Here is a 14,667-nt window from a genome sequence, read left to right on the forward strand (position 1 = left end):
CTCTGTTCTCTCTATAGTCCTTTGCTAAAGAGGAGTTAATGAAGTAATGAAGGATGAGTGAAGATATTTAACCTTGTATTACTCCTCTGATTTACACTTGCTGCAGCTTGTCCAGATATCCTTGTTAACTGAAGCCTTTGTTGAATATAGTGATGATCATAAACAGATAATTTTTTAATGTGCTGTTATATGGCTAAAAGAAAATGTTCACAATACGGTTGATATTAAAGATATACATAATTTAGAATTATGGATATACATTTAAGCTAAATATGTTTCTTTCTTTCCTTCCTTCTTGCACAGTTAAATTGCAAATCGACCATAAACAGTATTATTTTTTACTTGATTGAAAAATAATTGTTATTGTGTTATATTTATTTATATATTTATTTCCTGCACAACAATTTAATTGTAAATCAATTGTGACCATTCTATATATTACAGTGACGCATTGCTGCCGCACACATATTATTTTTTTCCACTCAATTATGTTGTAATAACATGATGTTTTGTTGTTAAAACAACATCTTTTCTTGTAATAACGAAATGTTATGTTGTTTAAACATTAAAAATGGCATAATTTCTCGTAATAACGAGATGTAATGTTGTTAAAACGACATCTTTTTCTCGGTAAAACGACATCTTTTCTCATAATAACAAGATGTTATGTCTTTAAAATTACATCTTTTCTCGTAATAACAAGATGTTATGTCTGTAAAACATCTTTTCTCATAATAACAAGATGTTATGTCTTTAAAATTACATCTTTTCTCGTAATAACAAGATGTTATGTCTGTAAAACATCTTTTCTCATAATAACAAGATGTTATGTCTTTAAAATTACATCTTTTCTCATAATAACAAGATGTTATGTCTGTAAAACATCTTTTCTCATAATAACAAGATGTTATGTCTGTAAAACATCTTTTCTCATAATAACAAGATGTTATGTCTTTAAAATTACATCTTTTCTCGTAATAACAAGATGTTATGTCTTTAAAATTACATCTTTTCTCGTAATAACAAGATGTTATGTCTTTAAAATTACATCTTTTCTCGTAATAACAAGATGTTATGTCTTTAAAATTACATCTTTTCTCGTAATAACAAGATGTTATGTCTTTAAAATTACATCTTTTCTCGTAATAACAAGATGTTATGTCTTTAAAATTACATCTTTTCTCGTAATAACAAGATGTTATGTCTTTAAAATTACATCTTTTCTCATAATAACAAGATGTTATGTCTTTACAATTACATCTTTTCTCGTAATAACAAGATGTTATGTCTTTAAAACAACATCTTTTCTCATAACAAGATGTTATGTCTGTAAAACATATTTTCTCATAATAACAAGATGTTATGTCTTTAAAATTACATCTTTTCTCGTAATAACAAGATGTTATGTCTGTAAAACATCTTTTCTCATAATAACAAGATGTTATGTCTTTAAAATTACATCTTTTCTCATAATAACAAGATGTTATGTCTGTAAAACATCTTTTCTCATAATAACAAGATGTTATGTCTGTAAAACATCTTTTCTCATAATAACAAGATGTTATGTCTTTAAAATTACATCTTTTCTCGTAATAACAAGATGTTATGTCTTTAAAATTACATCTTTTCTCGTAATAACAAGATGTTATGTCTTTAAAATTACATCTTTTCTCGTAATAACAAGATGTTATGTCTTTAAAATTACATCTTTTCTCGTAATAACAAGATGTTATGTCTTTAAAATTACATCTTTTCTCGTAATAACAAGATGTTATGTCTTTAAAATTACATCTTTTCTCGTAATAACAAGATGTTATGTCTTTAAAATTACATCTTTTCTCGTAATAACAAGATGTTATGTCTTTAAAATTACATCTTTTCTCGTAATAACAAGATGTTATGTCTTTAAAATTACATCTTTTCTCATAATAACAAGATGTTATGTCTTTACAATTACATCTTTTCTCGTAATAACAAGATGTTATGTCTTTAAAACAACATCTTTTCTCATAACAAGATGTTATGTCTGTAAAACATATTTTCTCATAATAACAAGATGTTATGTCTTTAAAATTACATCTTTTCTCGTAATAACAAGATGTTATGTCTGTAAAACATCTTTTCTCATAATAACAAGATGTTATGTCTTTAAAATTACATCTTTTCTCATAATAACAAGATGTTATGTCTGTAAAACATCTTTTCTCATAATAACAAGATGTTATGTCTGTAAAACATCTTTTCTCATAATAACAAGATGTTATGTCTTTAAAATTACATCTTTTCTCGTAATAACAAGATGTTATGTCTTTAAAATTACATCTTTTCTCGTAATAACAAGATGTTATGTCTTTAAAATTACATCTTTTCTCGTAATAACAAGATGTTATGTCTTTAAAATTACATCTTTTCTCGTAATAACAAGATGTTATGTCTTTAAAATTACATCTTTTCTCGTAATAACAAGATGTTATGTCTTTAAAATTACATCTTTTCTCGTAATAACAAGATGTTATGTCTTTAAAATTACATCTTTTCTCGTAATAACAAGATGTTATGTCTTTAAAATTACATCTTTTCTCATAATAACAAGATGTTATGTCTTTACAATTACATCTTTTCTCGTAAAACAAGATGTTATGTCTTTAAAACAACATCTTTTCTCATAACAAGATGTTATGTCTGTAAAACATATTTTCTCATAATAACAAGATGTTATGTCTTTAAAATTACATCTTTTCTTGTAATAACAAGATGTTATGTCTGTAAAACATATTTTCTCATAATAACAAGATGTTATGTCTTTAAAATTACATCTTTTCTCGTAATAACAAGATGTTATGTCTGTAAAACATCTTTTCTCGTAATAACAAGATGTTATGTCTTTAAAATTACATCTTTTCTCGTAATAACAAGATGTTATGTCTGTAAAACATCTTTTCTCATAATAACAAGATGTTATGTCTGTAAAACATCTTTTCTCGTAATAACAAGATGTTATGTCTGTAAAACATCTTTTCTCGTAATAACAAGATGTTATGTCTTTAAAATTACATCTTTTCTCGTAATAACAAGATGTTATGTCTGTAAAACATCTTTTCTCATAATAACAAGATGTTATGTCTGTAAAACATCTTTTCTCGTAATAACAAGATGTTATGTCTTTAAAATTACATCTTTTCTCGTTATAACAAGATGTTATGTCTTTAAAATTACATCTTTTCTCGTAATAACAAGATGTTATGTCTGTAAAACATCTTTTCTCATAATAACAAGATGTTATGTCTTTAAAATTACATCTTTTCTCGTAATAACAAGATGTTATGTCTTTAAAATTACATCTTTTCTCGTAATAACAAGATGTTATGTCTTTAAAATTACATCTTTTCTCGTAATAACAAGATGTTATGTCTTTAAAATTACATCTTTTCTCGTAATAACAAGATGTTATGTCTGTAAAACATCTTTTCTCGTAATAACAAGATGTTATGTCTTTAAAATTACATCTTTTCTCGTAATAACAAGATGTTATGTCTTTAAAATTACATCTTTTCTCATAATAACAAGATGTTATGTCTTTAAAATTACATCTTTTCTCGTAATAACAAGATGTTATGTCTTTAAAATTACATCTTTTCTCGTAATAACAAGATGTTATGTCTTTAAAATTACATCTTTTCTCGTAATAACAAGATGTTATGTCTGTAAAACATCTTTTCTTGTAATAACAAGATGTTATGTCTTTAAAATTACACCTTTTCTCGTAATAACAAGATGTTATGTCTTTAAAATTACATCTTTTCTCATAATAACAAGATGTTATGTCTTTAAAATTACATCTTTTCTCGTAATAACAAGATGTTATGTCTGTAAAACATCTTTTCTCATAATAACAAGATGTTATGTCTTTAAAATTACATCTTTTCTCGTAATAACAAGATGTTATGTCTTTAAAATTACATCTTTTCTCGTAATAACAAGATGTTATGTCTGTAAAACATCTTTTCTCATAATAACAAGATGTTATGTCTGTAAAACATCTTTTCTCGTAATAACAAGATGTTATGTCTTTAAAATTACATCTTTTCTCATAATAACAAGATGTTATGTCTTTACAATTACATCTTTTCTCGTAATAACAAGATGTTATGTCTTTAAAATTACATCTTTTCTCGTAATAACAAGATGTTATGTCTTTATAATTACATCTTTTCTCGTAATAAGATGTTATGTCTGTAAAACATCTTTTCTCATAATAACAAGATGTTATGTCTTTAAAATTACATCTTTTCTCGTAATAACAAGATGTTATGTCTTTAAAATTACATCTTTTCTCGTAATAACAAGATGTTATGTCTGTAAAACATCTTTTCTCATAATAACAAGATGTTATGTCTTTACAATTACATCTTTTCTCGTAATAAGATGTTATGTCTGTAAAACATCTTTTCTCGTAATAACAAGATGTTATGTCTTTACAATTACATCTTTTCTCGTAATAAGATGTTATGTCTGTAAAACATCTTTTCTCATAATAACAAGATGTTATGTCTGTAAAACATCTTTTCTCGTAATAACAAGATGTTATGTCTTTAAAACAACATCTTTTCTCATAATAACAAGATGTTATGTCTTTAAAATTACATCTTTTCTCATAATAACAAGATGTTATGTCTGTAAAACATCTTTTCTCGTAATAAGATGTTATGTCTGTAAAACATCTTTTCTCATAATAACAAGATGTTATGTCTTTACAATTACATCTTTTCTCGTAATAAGATGTTATGTCTGTAAAACATCTTTTCTCGTAATAACAAGATGTTATGTCTTTACAATTACATCTTTTCTCGTAATAAGATGTTATGTCTGTAAAACATCTTTTCTCGTAATAACAAGATGTTATGTCTTTACAATTACATCTTTTCTCGTAATAAGATGTTATGTCTGTAAAACATCTTTTCTCATAATAACAAGATGTTATGTCTTTACAATTACATCTTTTCTCGTAATAAGATGTTATGTCTGTAAAACATCTTTTCTCGTAATAACAAGATGTTATGTCTTTACAATTACATCTTTTCTCGTAATAAGATGTTATGTCTGTAAAACATCTTTTCTCATAATAACAAGATGTTATGTCTGTAAAACATCTTTTCTCGTAATAACAAGATGTTATGTCTTTAAAACAACATCTTTTCTCATAATAACAAGATGTTATGTCTTTAAAATTACATCTTTTCTCATAATAACAAGATGAATGTCTGTAAAACAAGATGTGTGTGTGTGTGTGTGTGTGTGGCAGCAATGCACCACTTTAATATATAATAGTCTATAATAATAATAATACGAGGTAATACTTAAAATATGGTAATGCAGAATAGGGCATTAAAATGTGCTTTATAAGTACTAATAAACAGCCAATATGCTGGTAATATGCTTGCTAGTTAATAGTGAGAATTGGACCTTAAAATTAATTGTTACCTAATAATAATGCTTAACCAATAAGCCACTTAAGACAGGGTTTTTGAAACGTTGTTTTGTGCCTAAAAACAGCTTTTATTTCTTCATTCATGTACTGTATTCTACTGTACACCAGTGTTTATGACTCGGCTGGGGGTGTAATGCACCTATTGATATGCTAATGACAGTGACCTAGAACTGCTGGTGACCTGGTTCATGGGCTTTGTTTTTGTGCTGCGGGACCTCCAGAGAGAGGACTCGGATTAACCCATCAGAAAACCACTACATATCCAATTATGCACCTGTGTGTCTGTGAAGTCAGTTTATGTTTGTACTGAAGAACAGGAGTTCATCCTCTGACATTTATGAATGATTTTGAAGAGGTTTATTTATCCAATTAAATTCCTTTTCCCACAGGAACTCTAAACCAAAATAACTGGGCAAAGAAATACCCATCATGCAACAATGCCAAACAATCACCAATAAACATTGAAGAGAGCCTGGCGCAGGTTAAAATGCAATTCCAGAAGCTGAGATTAGAGGGATGGGCGGAAAAGACATCCGACTCCACTACAATAAAGAATGATGGGAAAACTGGTGAGGACAACTGTATTTTTAATATCAACCCTTTGTGTTGTTTCAGAAGTGAAAAAAACATTGGCTGTTGATTTCTGTAATGTGTTGTTTCCAGTGGCCATCGATGTGGGAGGAGATTTTTTTGTGAGTGGAGGGGGGCTCAGGTCCAAGTTTAAGGTGGGACGTATTACTTTCCACTGGGGTCTGTGCAATGCCTCCTCTGACGGGTCGGAGCATGGCCTCAATGATGAAAAATTCCCCCTGGAGGTATTTCACATAATAAAACAATGTAAATTCAAATGTATTTATTTGCCTTTTTATATATTTAATTAATTAATTTAATTTATATATTTCACCTTTTTGTATAGTTATTTATATTGGATTTATTTATATTAACTGTCTATTTATTTATATAATTATTTAATTAAAAATATTTATTTAATTTAATTTCATTATTTATTTATTATTTAAATTTTGATTCTTTATTAAGTCACTGCATAATAGGCAAGATAATGTATAGCCAGATGGTAATTTTCTTGGTCACCTAGTGATGGCTTGTTTTCAGAATGCACATTATTTCTTACTTTTCACTCAAAGAGTGAATGTATACAAATGTTGATTAGATGTTGTTTGTTTCTGGTGTTAGATGCAGATATACTGCTACGAGGCAGAAGTTTTCAGTGGCCTCGATGAGGCCCTCAGTGCAGGAGGAAAGATCACAGCATTGGCTGTGCTGTTTGATGTAAGTATGGCAGCTTTATATGTAAATATATATAATCTGATTGGCTGAGGACCTTTTCCAGGAGTGCGATATTCTAGTGATATCAGAACTCGTTTGTATCACTCCGTTTGTGGTATTTCTCACAGCGAGTGTCATGGCGGACACCCAAATCCACTATCATTTTATAAATAATACTATTTTGGTGTGACAGAATGTAGTTTTCAGTTATTTAAAAATTTGCTTCGATGTTTTCGGGGATGTCGGAGATGGAGCGCTGCCTTTGTACGTATGACTGAATTGCCTAGAATCACAGCCGTGCTGATATAAAGCCATATCGCACTGCTACTCGTGTGATATTGCTTATATGCAGTTGAAGTCAAAAGTTTACATACACCTTGCAGAATCTGCAAAATGTTATTTATTTTACCAAAATAAGAGGAATCATACAAAATGCATGTTATTTTTTATTTATGACTAACCTAAAATATTTCACATAAAAAAGACGTTTACATATAGTCCACAAGTTAAAATAATAGTTGAATTTATAAAAATTACTCTGTTCAAAAGTTTACACACACTTGATTCTTAATACCGTGTTGTTATATGAATGATCCACAGCTGTTTTTTTGTTTAGTGATAGTTGTTTATGAGTCCCTTGTTTGTCCTGAACAGTTAAACTGCCCACTGTGCTTCAGAAAAATCCTTCAAGTCCCACAAATTCTTTGGTTTTTCAGCATTTTTTTGTGGTTGAACCCTTTCCAACGATGACTGTATGATTTTGAGATCCATTTTTTCACACTGAGGACAACTGAGAAGGTTCAACCGCTTACTGATGCTTCAGAAGGAAAAGCAATGCATTAAGAGTCTGGGGGTGAAAACTTGTTGAGTTGAAGGTCAGGGTAAATCTAATTTATTTTGTCTTCTGGGAAACATGTAAGTATCTTCTATAGCTTCTGAAAAGCAGTACTAAATTAAAAAAATATATGATATTTAGGCAAAATAAGAAAAATGTACACAGCTTCATTCTGTTCAAAAGTTTACACCCCCGGCTCTTAATGCATCCCTTTTTTCTTTTGAATCATCAGTAATCGATTGAACCTTCTGTAATAGTTGCATATGAGTCCCTCAGCTGTCATCAGTGTGAAAAGATGGATCTCAAAATCATACAGTCATTGTTGGAAAGGGTTCAAAAACACAAAATTGCTGAAAAACCAAAGAATTTGTGGGACCTGAAGGATTTTTTCTGAAGAACAGCGGGCAGTTTAACTGTTCAGGACAAACAAGGGACTCATGAACAACTATCACTAAACAACAACAAAAAAATGGCTGTGAATCATTCAGGTAACAATACAGTATTAAGAATCAAGTGTATGTAAACTTCTGAACGGGGTCATTTTTATGAATTATAAACAATTATGTTCTCTTGTGGACTATATGTAAACATCTTTCATGTGAAATATCTTATTCAGGTAAGTACTAAATAAAAAATAATATGCATTTTGTATTATCCCTCTTATTTTGGTTAAAATAATTTACATTTTGCAAAATGTATGTAAACTTTTGACTTCAACTATATATTTCAGTTATTTCTTTATTGTCTTGAATTAAGTTAATTATTTATACCCTGTAAGCTAAGAAAAGCTAAATGTCATTCATAATTTTAATAATGTCTTAGGTATTTGTACTAAAAAATATCTCTTAAGGAAGAGATTTTCACCATTTGTATATTGTGGTGTTTGCTGTTTCACCATGACATGATTGCTAGCTTCATGTATTGAACATCCTCACTCCATCAAATTAATAATCTTAGACAGGCTTAGGCACTTTTCTAAACCTCACCACATCCCCGCCCAGCATTTAGCCTGAGGTACAGAGCATTTTCAGGAATCCTCATCTTCACACGAATGTTATGATGGAAAAGACTGACAGGATATTACCATAATGTGTTGCTAAATCTTCGTAACATGTAGGCTTCTCCCTGGGGATATTCTGGTATTCTTCATGAAGTTGTGTGCTCGTATATTGTGTTGTTTTGTCAGTTTGGTGCTCATGTTTTGAGATCTTGTATGAACATGTCGTATTTTGAAAGCAGTTAGACGTGGTTAAGATAACAGGCAACAAAATCAGATTTTTTGATTAAAACTCAAATCCATTTAGCTTAAAGAGTAAAAAAAACATTGAAATTCTCAACAAGCATGTGTAGTTTTCAGTTGTGCACATTCATTTGGCCATGTAATGTATTATGTATCCTGCTAAGTATTTTCTTTACTTTTTTTGATGGTTCTCTTCACAGATAAATACTGAGGATAATGAAAACTACATGGCGATCATTGACGCTGTCGACAGTGTCAGCCGTTATGGTATGTGCAGTCCACATCTACATTTACAAGTGTCATATTCTACACTTTTGCAATATTTTGTTTTTCATGAGACCCCTTTAAGCTCTTCAACGTCCAAAGGCCCTTAAAGTGACAGTTCACCTAAAAAAGAAAATTCCGTAATCATTTAGTCACCCTCAAACCTGTGTGACTTTTTTCTGTGGACCCTAAAAGCAAAAATTCTGATTGTCTTGGTCTATATTTTCTATAAAATAATAACGAATGGGAAAGAGCACAATAAAAGTGGTCCATATGAGTTACGCTCTATATTTCTAGTCTTCTGTAGTCATAAGATGCTTTCTTTGATAAACTGACTAAATTTCCCTTCTCCACAGAAGATAGAAAGTCATACGGGTTTAGAACAACATTGAGCTGCGTAAATAATGACACATTTGTAATTTTCATGTTGAGGTCAAAAGTTTACACCCCCCTTTCAGAATCTGCAAAATGTTAATTATTTTACCAAAATAACAGGGATTGCATGTTGTTTATTTAGCACTGATCTGAATAAGATATTTCACATAAAAGATGTTTACATATTGTCCACAAGAGAAAATAATAGTAGAATTTAAAAAAATGACCCCGTTCAAAAGTTTACATCCCCCTGATTCTTAATACTGTGTTGTTACCTGAATGATCCACAGCTGTGTTTTTTTTGTTTAGTGATAGTTGTTCATTAGTTCCTTGTTTGTCCTGAACAGTTAAACTGCCCGCTATTCTTTGGTTTTCCAGCGTTCTTGTGTATTTGAACCTTTTCCAACAATGACTGTATGATTTTGAGATCCATCTTTTCACACTGAGGACAACTGAGGGACTCATATGAAACTATTACAGAAGGTTCAAACGCTCACTGAAGCTCCAGAAGGAAAAATTATGCATTAAGAGCCAGGGGTGTAAACTTTTGAACAGAATGAAGATGTGTAATTTTTTCTTATTTTGCCTAAATATCATATTCAGAAACTACAGAAAATGTTTCCCACAAGACAAAAAATAAGTGAAATTTGCCCTGATCAAATTAAAAAAGTTTTCAGCCCCTGGCTCTTAATACGTATATTGTGTTTCCTTCTGAAGCATCAGTGAGCGTTTGAACCTTTTGTAATAGTTGCATATGAGTCCCTCAGTTGTCTTCAGTGTGAAAAGATGGATCTCAAAATTATGCAGTCATTGTTGGAAAGGGTTCAAATACACAAAAATTCTAAAAAAAACAAAGAATTTGTGGGAACCAAATGGTATGTGGTATGTATACTTGTATACTTGTTTATCTCAACTGTATTCCTGTTTTCTCTGGTCAGGAAAGAGCGGCCCCGTCTCTCCGTTCACCCTGCAGGGTCTCCTGCCCAACTCCACAGAGAAGTACTTCATCTATAACGGCTCTCTGACCACCCCACCCTGCTCTGAAACCGTGGAGTGGATCGTCTTCAAAAACACTGTGACCATCTCAGATGTTCAGGTCAGTGTAATGGACAGTTTTGAAGCAGTGACCTGCTAGCATATGTTTTGAATTGCATGTGTTATATACAGATTTAAAGGAGCTGTTTACCCAATCTGTCATCATTTAAGGCTTTCAAGCTTCAAAAATGACACAAAAAGCATCATATTCCAGGTCTTCTGAAGGCATCTTGACATATGTCTAAGCTTTTTTTGTATTAACTACTTTTATGATATTTTTATTTTGATTTTTCAGTTGTATTGCAAGTGCTAGGAAAAGAGTGGCCAGCGCATTATTTAAAATAGCAATGTAGTGTTTCACTAAAGAAAGAAAGTCATACAGGTTTAAAACAACATTTTTGGGTGAACTCCTAATTAAGGCTTTGAGACAGCAGACGACAAACAGTGGAGAAAAAACTCTGTTTTTGAGCTCCATGTGCTGACAGATTGAAAGATGAGGTCAAAATGAGACAAAAACACTGCTGACAACAATTGCTGAATGTCAACAAACACATTTCACCCATAAATAATGAAAATTACCTTGTTTTGTCTGGCGCAAGTTCAATGAATAATTCAAAACCAGCATTTTTTGCTCTTTCTAATGGTAAGTATTGGCGACTAACAAACTTGTATGTTGTTTTGGCCGCCAAAAAGGGAATTCTTCTGTTTTCCTACTTTAAAAAACCCTGAGGCCATCTTCACCTAAAGTAATATTGTGTCTGTGGCGTCTGTTTGTCATTTGGCGTCTGTTACGCAACACTGACTTTGAAACACACACTCTCAGGAACTAAAAACAATTAGCTAGAAATGGCAAACAAGCCTGAACATGATCGAACAAATATCAATTAGAACTCTGACTGTTATCTTACATTGATGATAGATCTGTTTAGTTTCCTGTGTATGTTTTTATATTGGATTTGACATTTGATTTCTTAGAAATCTGTTGAGTCATGTCCAATAATTATAACATTAGCTGTGCTTTTGGCACTAAATAGTAAAGTTCACACAAAAAAGAGGATGTCAACAACATTTTTGATTATTGTAGTGGTGGATGCCACACATTCAACAGCAAGCTGTCATTAAATGAAATTAGAGGGAGCGAGCATAGAGTTACACGTCACAAAAGACTGTAAATGCTTAAATGAGGCTTTTGTGTTGTGTGTCATTCAGTCTGGGGTTGTTGCCCTCGAGTGACTTGCAAGTCGATACAAGCTACAGTTGAAACACATGGTGAAAGCAGGAGTTTTACCGCAAGGTAACAAACCCACACCTGTTGACGTCACAATGGGAATGACATTGACTCACACACACATTAAAGAGCAGCTTTGATGTTTGAACACAATAGTGGACATTTCGCCGCTGGGCTACACTGTGTTTGTAGTGTGTGTAGTAGTCTATATGAAGTATAGAGATTCAATATTTATGTTTTAGGAAGGTAAGTTTACGCCTCATAATACTGTAAGGTTATAAATGAGATCATAACATTACCCTTTTATCTTCACCTGTAAGCTTCATCATCTTTGCTAACTTATACATACTTTATATAATTAAATATTTATTATAACTATGTTATTGTTAGTCTGTGTATTAGTAGTGGGGATTTTAAGTTAGTCCTTCTGCGGGAGACATCAATATGCCGGTAGGTGGAACGAAGCAACTGTCTTTATGAGTGAGTCACTGAATCAATTAATCAATTTGTTCAAACATATTGATTTATTCAGGAATGAACATGTTTGTCCTTATGAGTAAGTGAATCATTGACTCAAATGCTTTTTCAAAATCAAATATTCACTCAGGAACAGACAAGTCTGTTTTATGAGCGAGTCACTGAATTATTCACTAAACCAATTTGTGTCCCAATTTGCATACTATCTGCCCTAAATTGTATTTGAAATTAGAAATCTTGAATGTTATTTAGAAGTGGATAGTATGCAAAGGAAATCATCCACTCAACCAATCCGTTTAATAACACCGATTCACTCAATATTGAACAAGTCTGTTTTCATGAGTGAGTTAGTGAATCATTCATTCAACCAATTCGTTCAATAACACTGAATCATTCAAAAATGAACAAGTCTGTTTTTATGAGTATGTGAATTATCCAATCAACCAATTCGGTCAATAAGCTGATTCAATCAGGAATGAACTAGTCTGTTTTCATGAGTGAGTAAGTGAATCATACACTCAAACAATTTGATCAACAACACTGATTCATTCAGGAATGCACAAGTCTATTTTCATGAGTGAGTAAGTGAATCGATCATTTAACCGATTCATTCAAAAACATTGATTCATTCAGGAATGAACAAGTCTGTTTTTATGAGTGAGTACGTGAATCATTCACTCAACCAATTCATTTAAAAACATTGATTCATTCAGGAATGAACAAGTCTGTTTTTATGAGTGAGTACGTGAATCATTCACTTAACCAATTCATTCAAAAACATTGATTCATTCAGGAATGAACAAGTCTGTTTTTATGAGTGAGTACGTGAATCATTCACTCAACCAATGCGTTCAGTAACACCGATTTATTCAGGAATGCACAAGTCTATTTTCATGACTTAGTAAGTGAATCATTAATTTAATCAATTCATTCAAAAACATTGATTCTTTCAGGAATGAACAAGTTGGTTTTCACAAGTGAGTAAGTGAATCATTAATTTAACCAATTCATTCAAAAACATTGATTCATTCAGGAATGAACAAGTCTGTTTTTATGAGTGAGTACGTGAATCATTCACTCAACCAATTCATTTAAAAACATTGATTCATTCAGGAATGAACAAGTCTGTTTTTATGAGTGAGTACGTGAATCATTCACTTAACCAATTCATTCAAAAACATTGATTCATTCAGGAATGAACAAGTCTGTTTTTATGAGTGAGTACGTGAATCATTCACTCAACCAATGCGTTCAGTAACACCGATTTATTCAGGAATGCACAAGTCTATTTTCATGAGTTAGTAAGTGAATCATTAATTTAACCAATTCATTCAAAAACATTTATTCATTCAGGAATGAACAAATCTGTTTTAATGAGTGAGTATGTGAATCATTCACTCAACCAATTCGTTCAGTAACACCGATTTATTCAGGAATGCACAAGTCTATTTTAATAAATGAGTACGTGAATCATTAATTTAACCAATTCATTCAAAAACATTTATTCATTCAGGAATGAACAAGTCAGTTTTCATGAGTGAGTAAGTGAATCATTAATTTAACCAATTAATTCAAAAACATTGATTAGTTCAGGAATGAACAAGTCTGTTTTAATGAGTATGTGAATCATTCACTCAACCAATTCATTCAAAAACATTGATTCATTCAGGAATGAACAAGTCTGTTTTTATGAGTGAGTACGTGAATCATTCACTCAACCAATTAATTCAGTAACACTGATTTATTCAGAAATGAACAAGTCTGTTTTCATGAGTGAGTAAGTGAATCATTCATTTAATCAATTCATTCAAAAACATTGATTCTTTCAGGAATGAACAAGTTGGTTTTCACAAGTGAGTAAGTGAATCATTAATTTAACCAATTCATTCAAAAACATTGATTCATTCAGGAATGAACAAGTCTGTTTTTATGAGTGAGTATGTGAATCATTCACTCAACCAATTCATTTAAAAACATTGATTCATTCAGGAATGAACAAGTCTGTTTTTATGAGTGAGTACGTGAATCATTCACTTAACCAATTCGTTCAAAAACATTGATTCATTCAGGAATGAACAAGTCTGTTTTTATGAGTGAGTACGTGAATCATTCACTCAACCAATGCGTTCAGTAACACCGATTTATTCAGGAATGCACAAGTCTATTTTCATGACTTAGTAAGTGAATCATTAATTTAACCAATTCATTCAAAAACATTTATTCATTCAGGAATGAACAAATCTGTTTTAATGAGTGAGTATGTGAATCATTCACTCAACCAATTCGTTCAGTAACACCGATTTATTCAGGAATGCACAAGTCTATTTTAATAAGTGAGTACGTGAATCATTCATTTAACCAATTCATTCAAAAACATTGATTCATTCAGGAATGAACAAGTCAGTTTTCGTGAGTGAGGACGTGAATCATTCACTCAA

The 14,667-nt window shown here is 30.9% G+C and overlaps 1 protein-coding gene across 3 annotated transcripts in view; it reads left to right on the plus strand.

Annotated features, from left to right (window-relative positions):
- The window catches only part of ptprz1a (protein tyrosine phosphatase receptor type Z1a), an 82,783-nt gene that overhangs the window by 31,564 nt on the left and 36,552 nt on the right, over positions 1-14,667 (plus strand). For all 3 annotated transcript variants that reach the window (XM_073831510.1, XM_073831509.1, XM_073831511.1), the window contains exons 3-7: positions 5,878-6,057; positions 6,152-6,303; positions 6,683-6,778; positions 9,051-9,117; positions 10,428-10,585. In XM_073831510.1, coding sequence (XP_073687611.1) covers positions 5,878-6,057; positions 6,152-6,303; positions 6,683-6,778; positions 9,051-9,117; positions 10,428-10,585 — 653 coding nt within the window. The remainder of the gene's footprint in view (positions 1-5,877; positions 6,058-6,151; positions 6,304-6,682; positions 6,779-9,050; positions 9,118-10,427; positions 10,586-14,667) is intronic.

This window comes from Garra rufa, chromosome 25, assembly GCF_049309525.1.
Source record: "Garra rufa chromosome 25, GarRuf1.0, whole genome shotgun sequence".
NCBI lineage: Eukaryota > Metazoa > Chordata > Actinopteri > Cypriniformes > Cyprinidae > Garra > Garra rufa.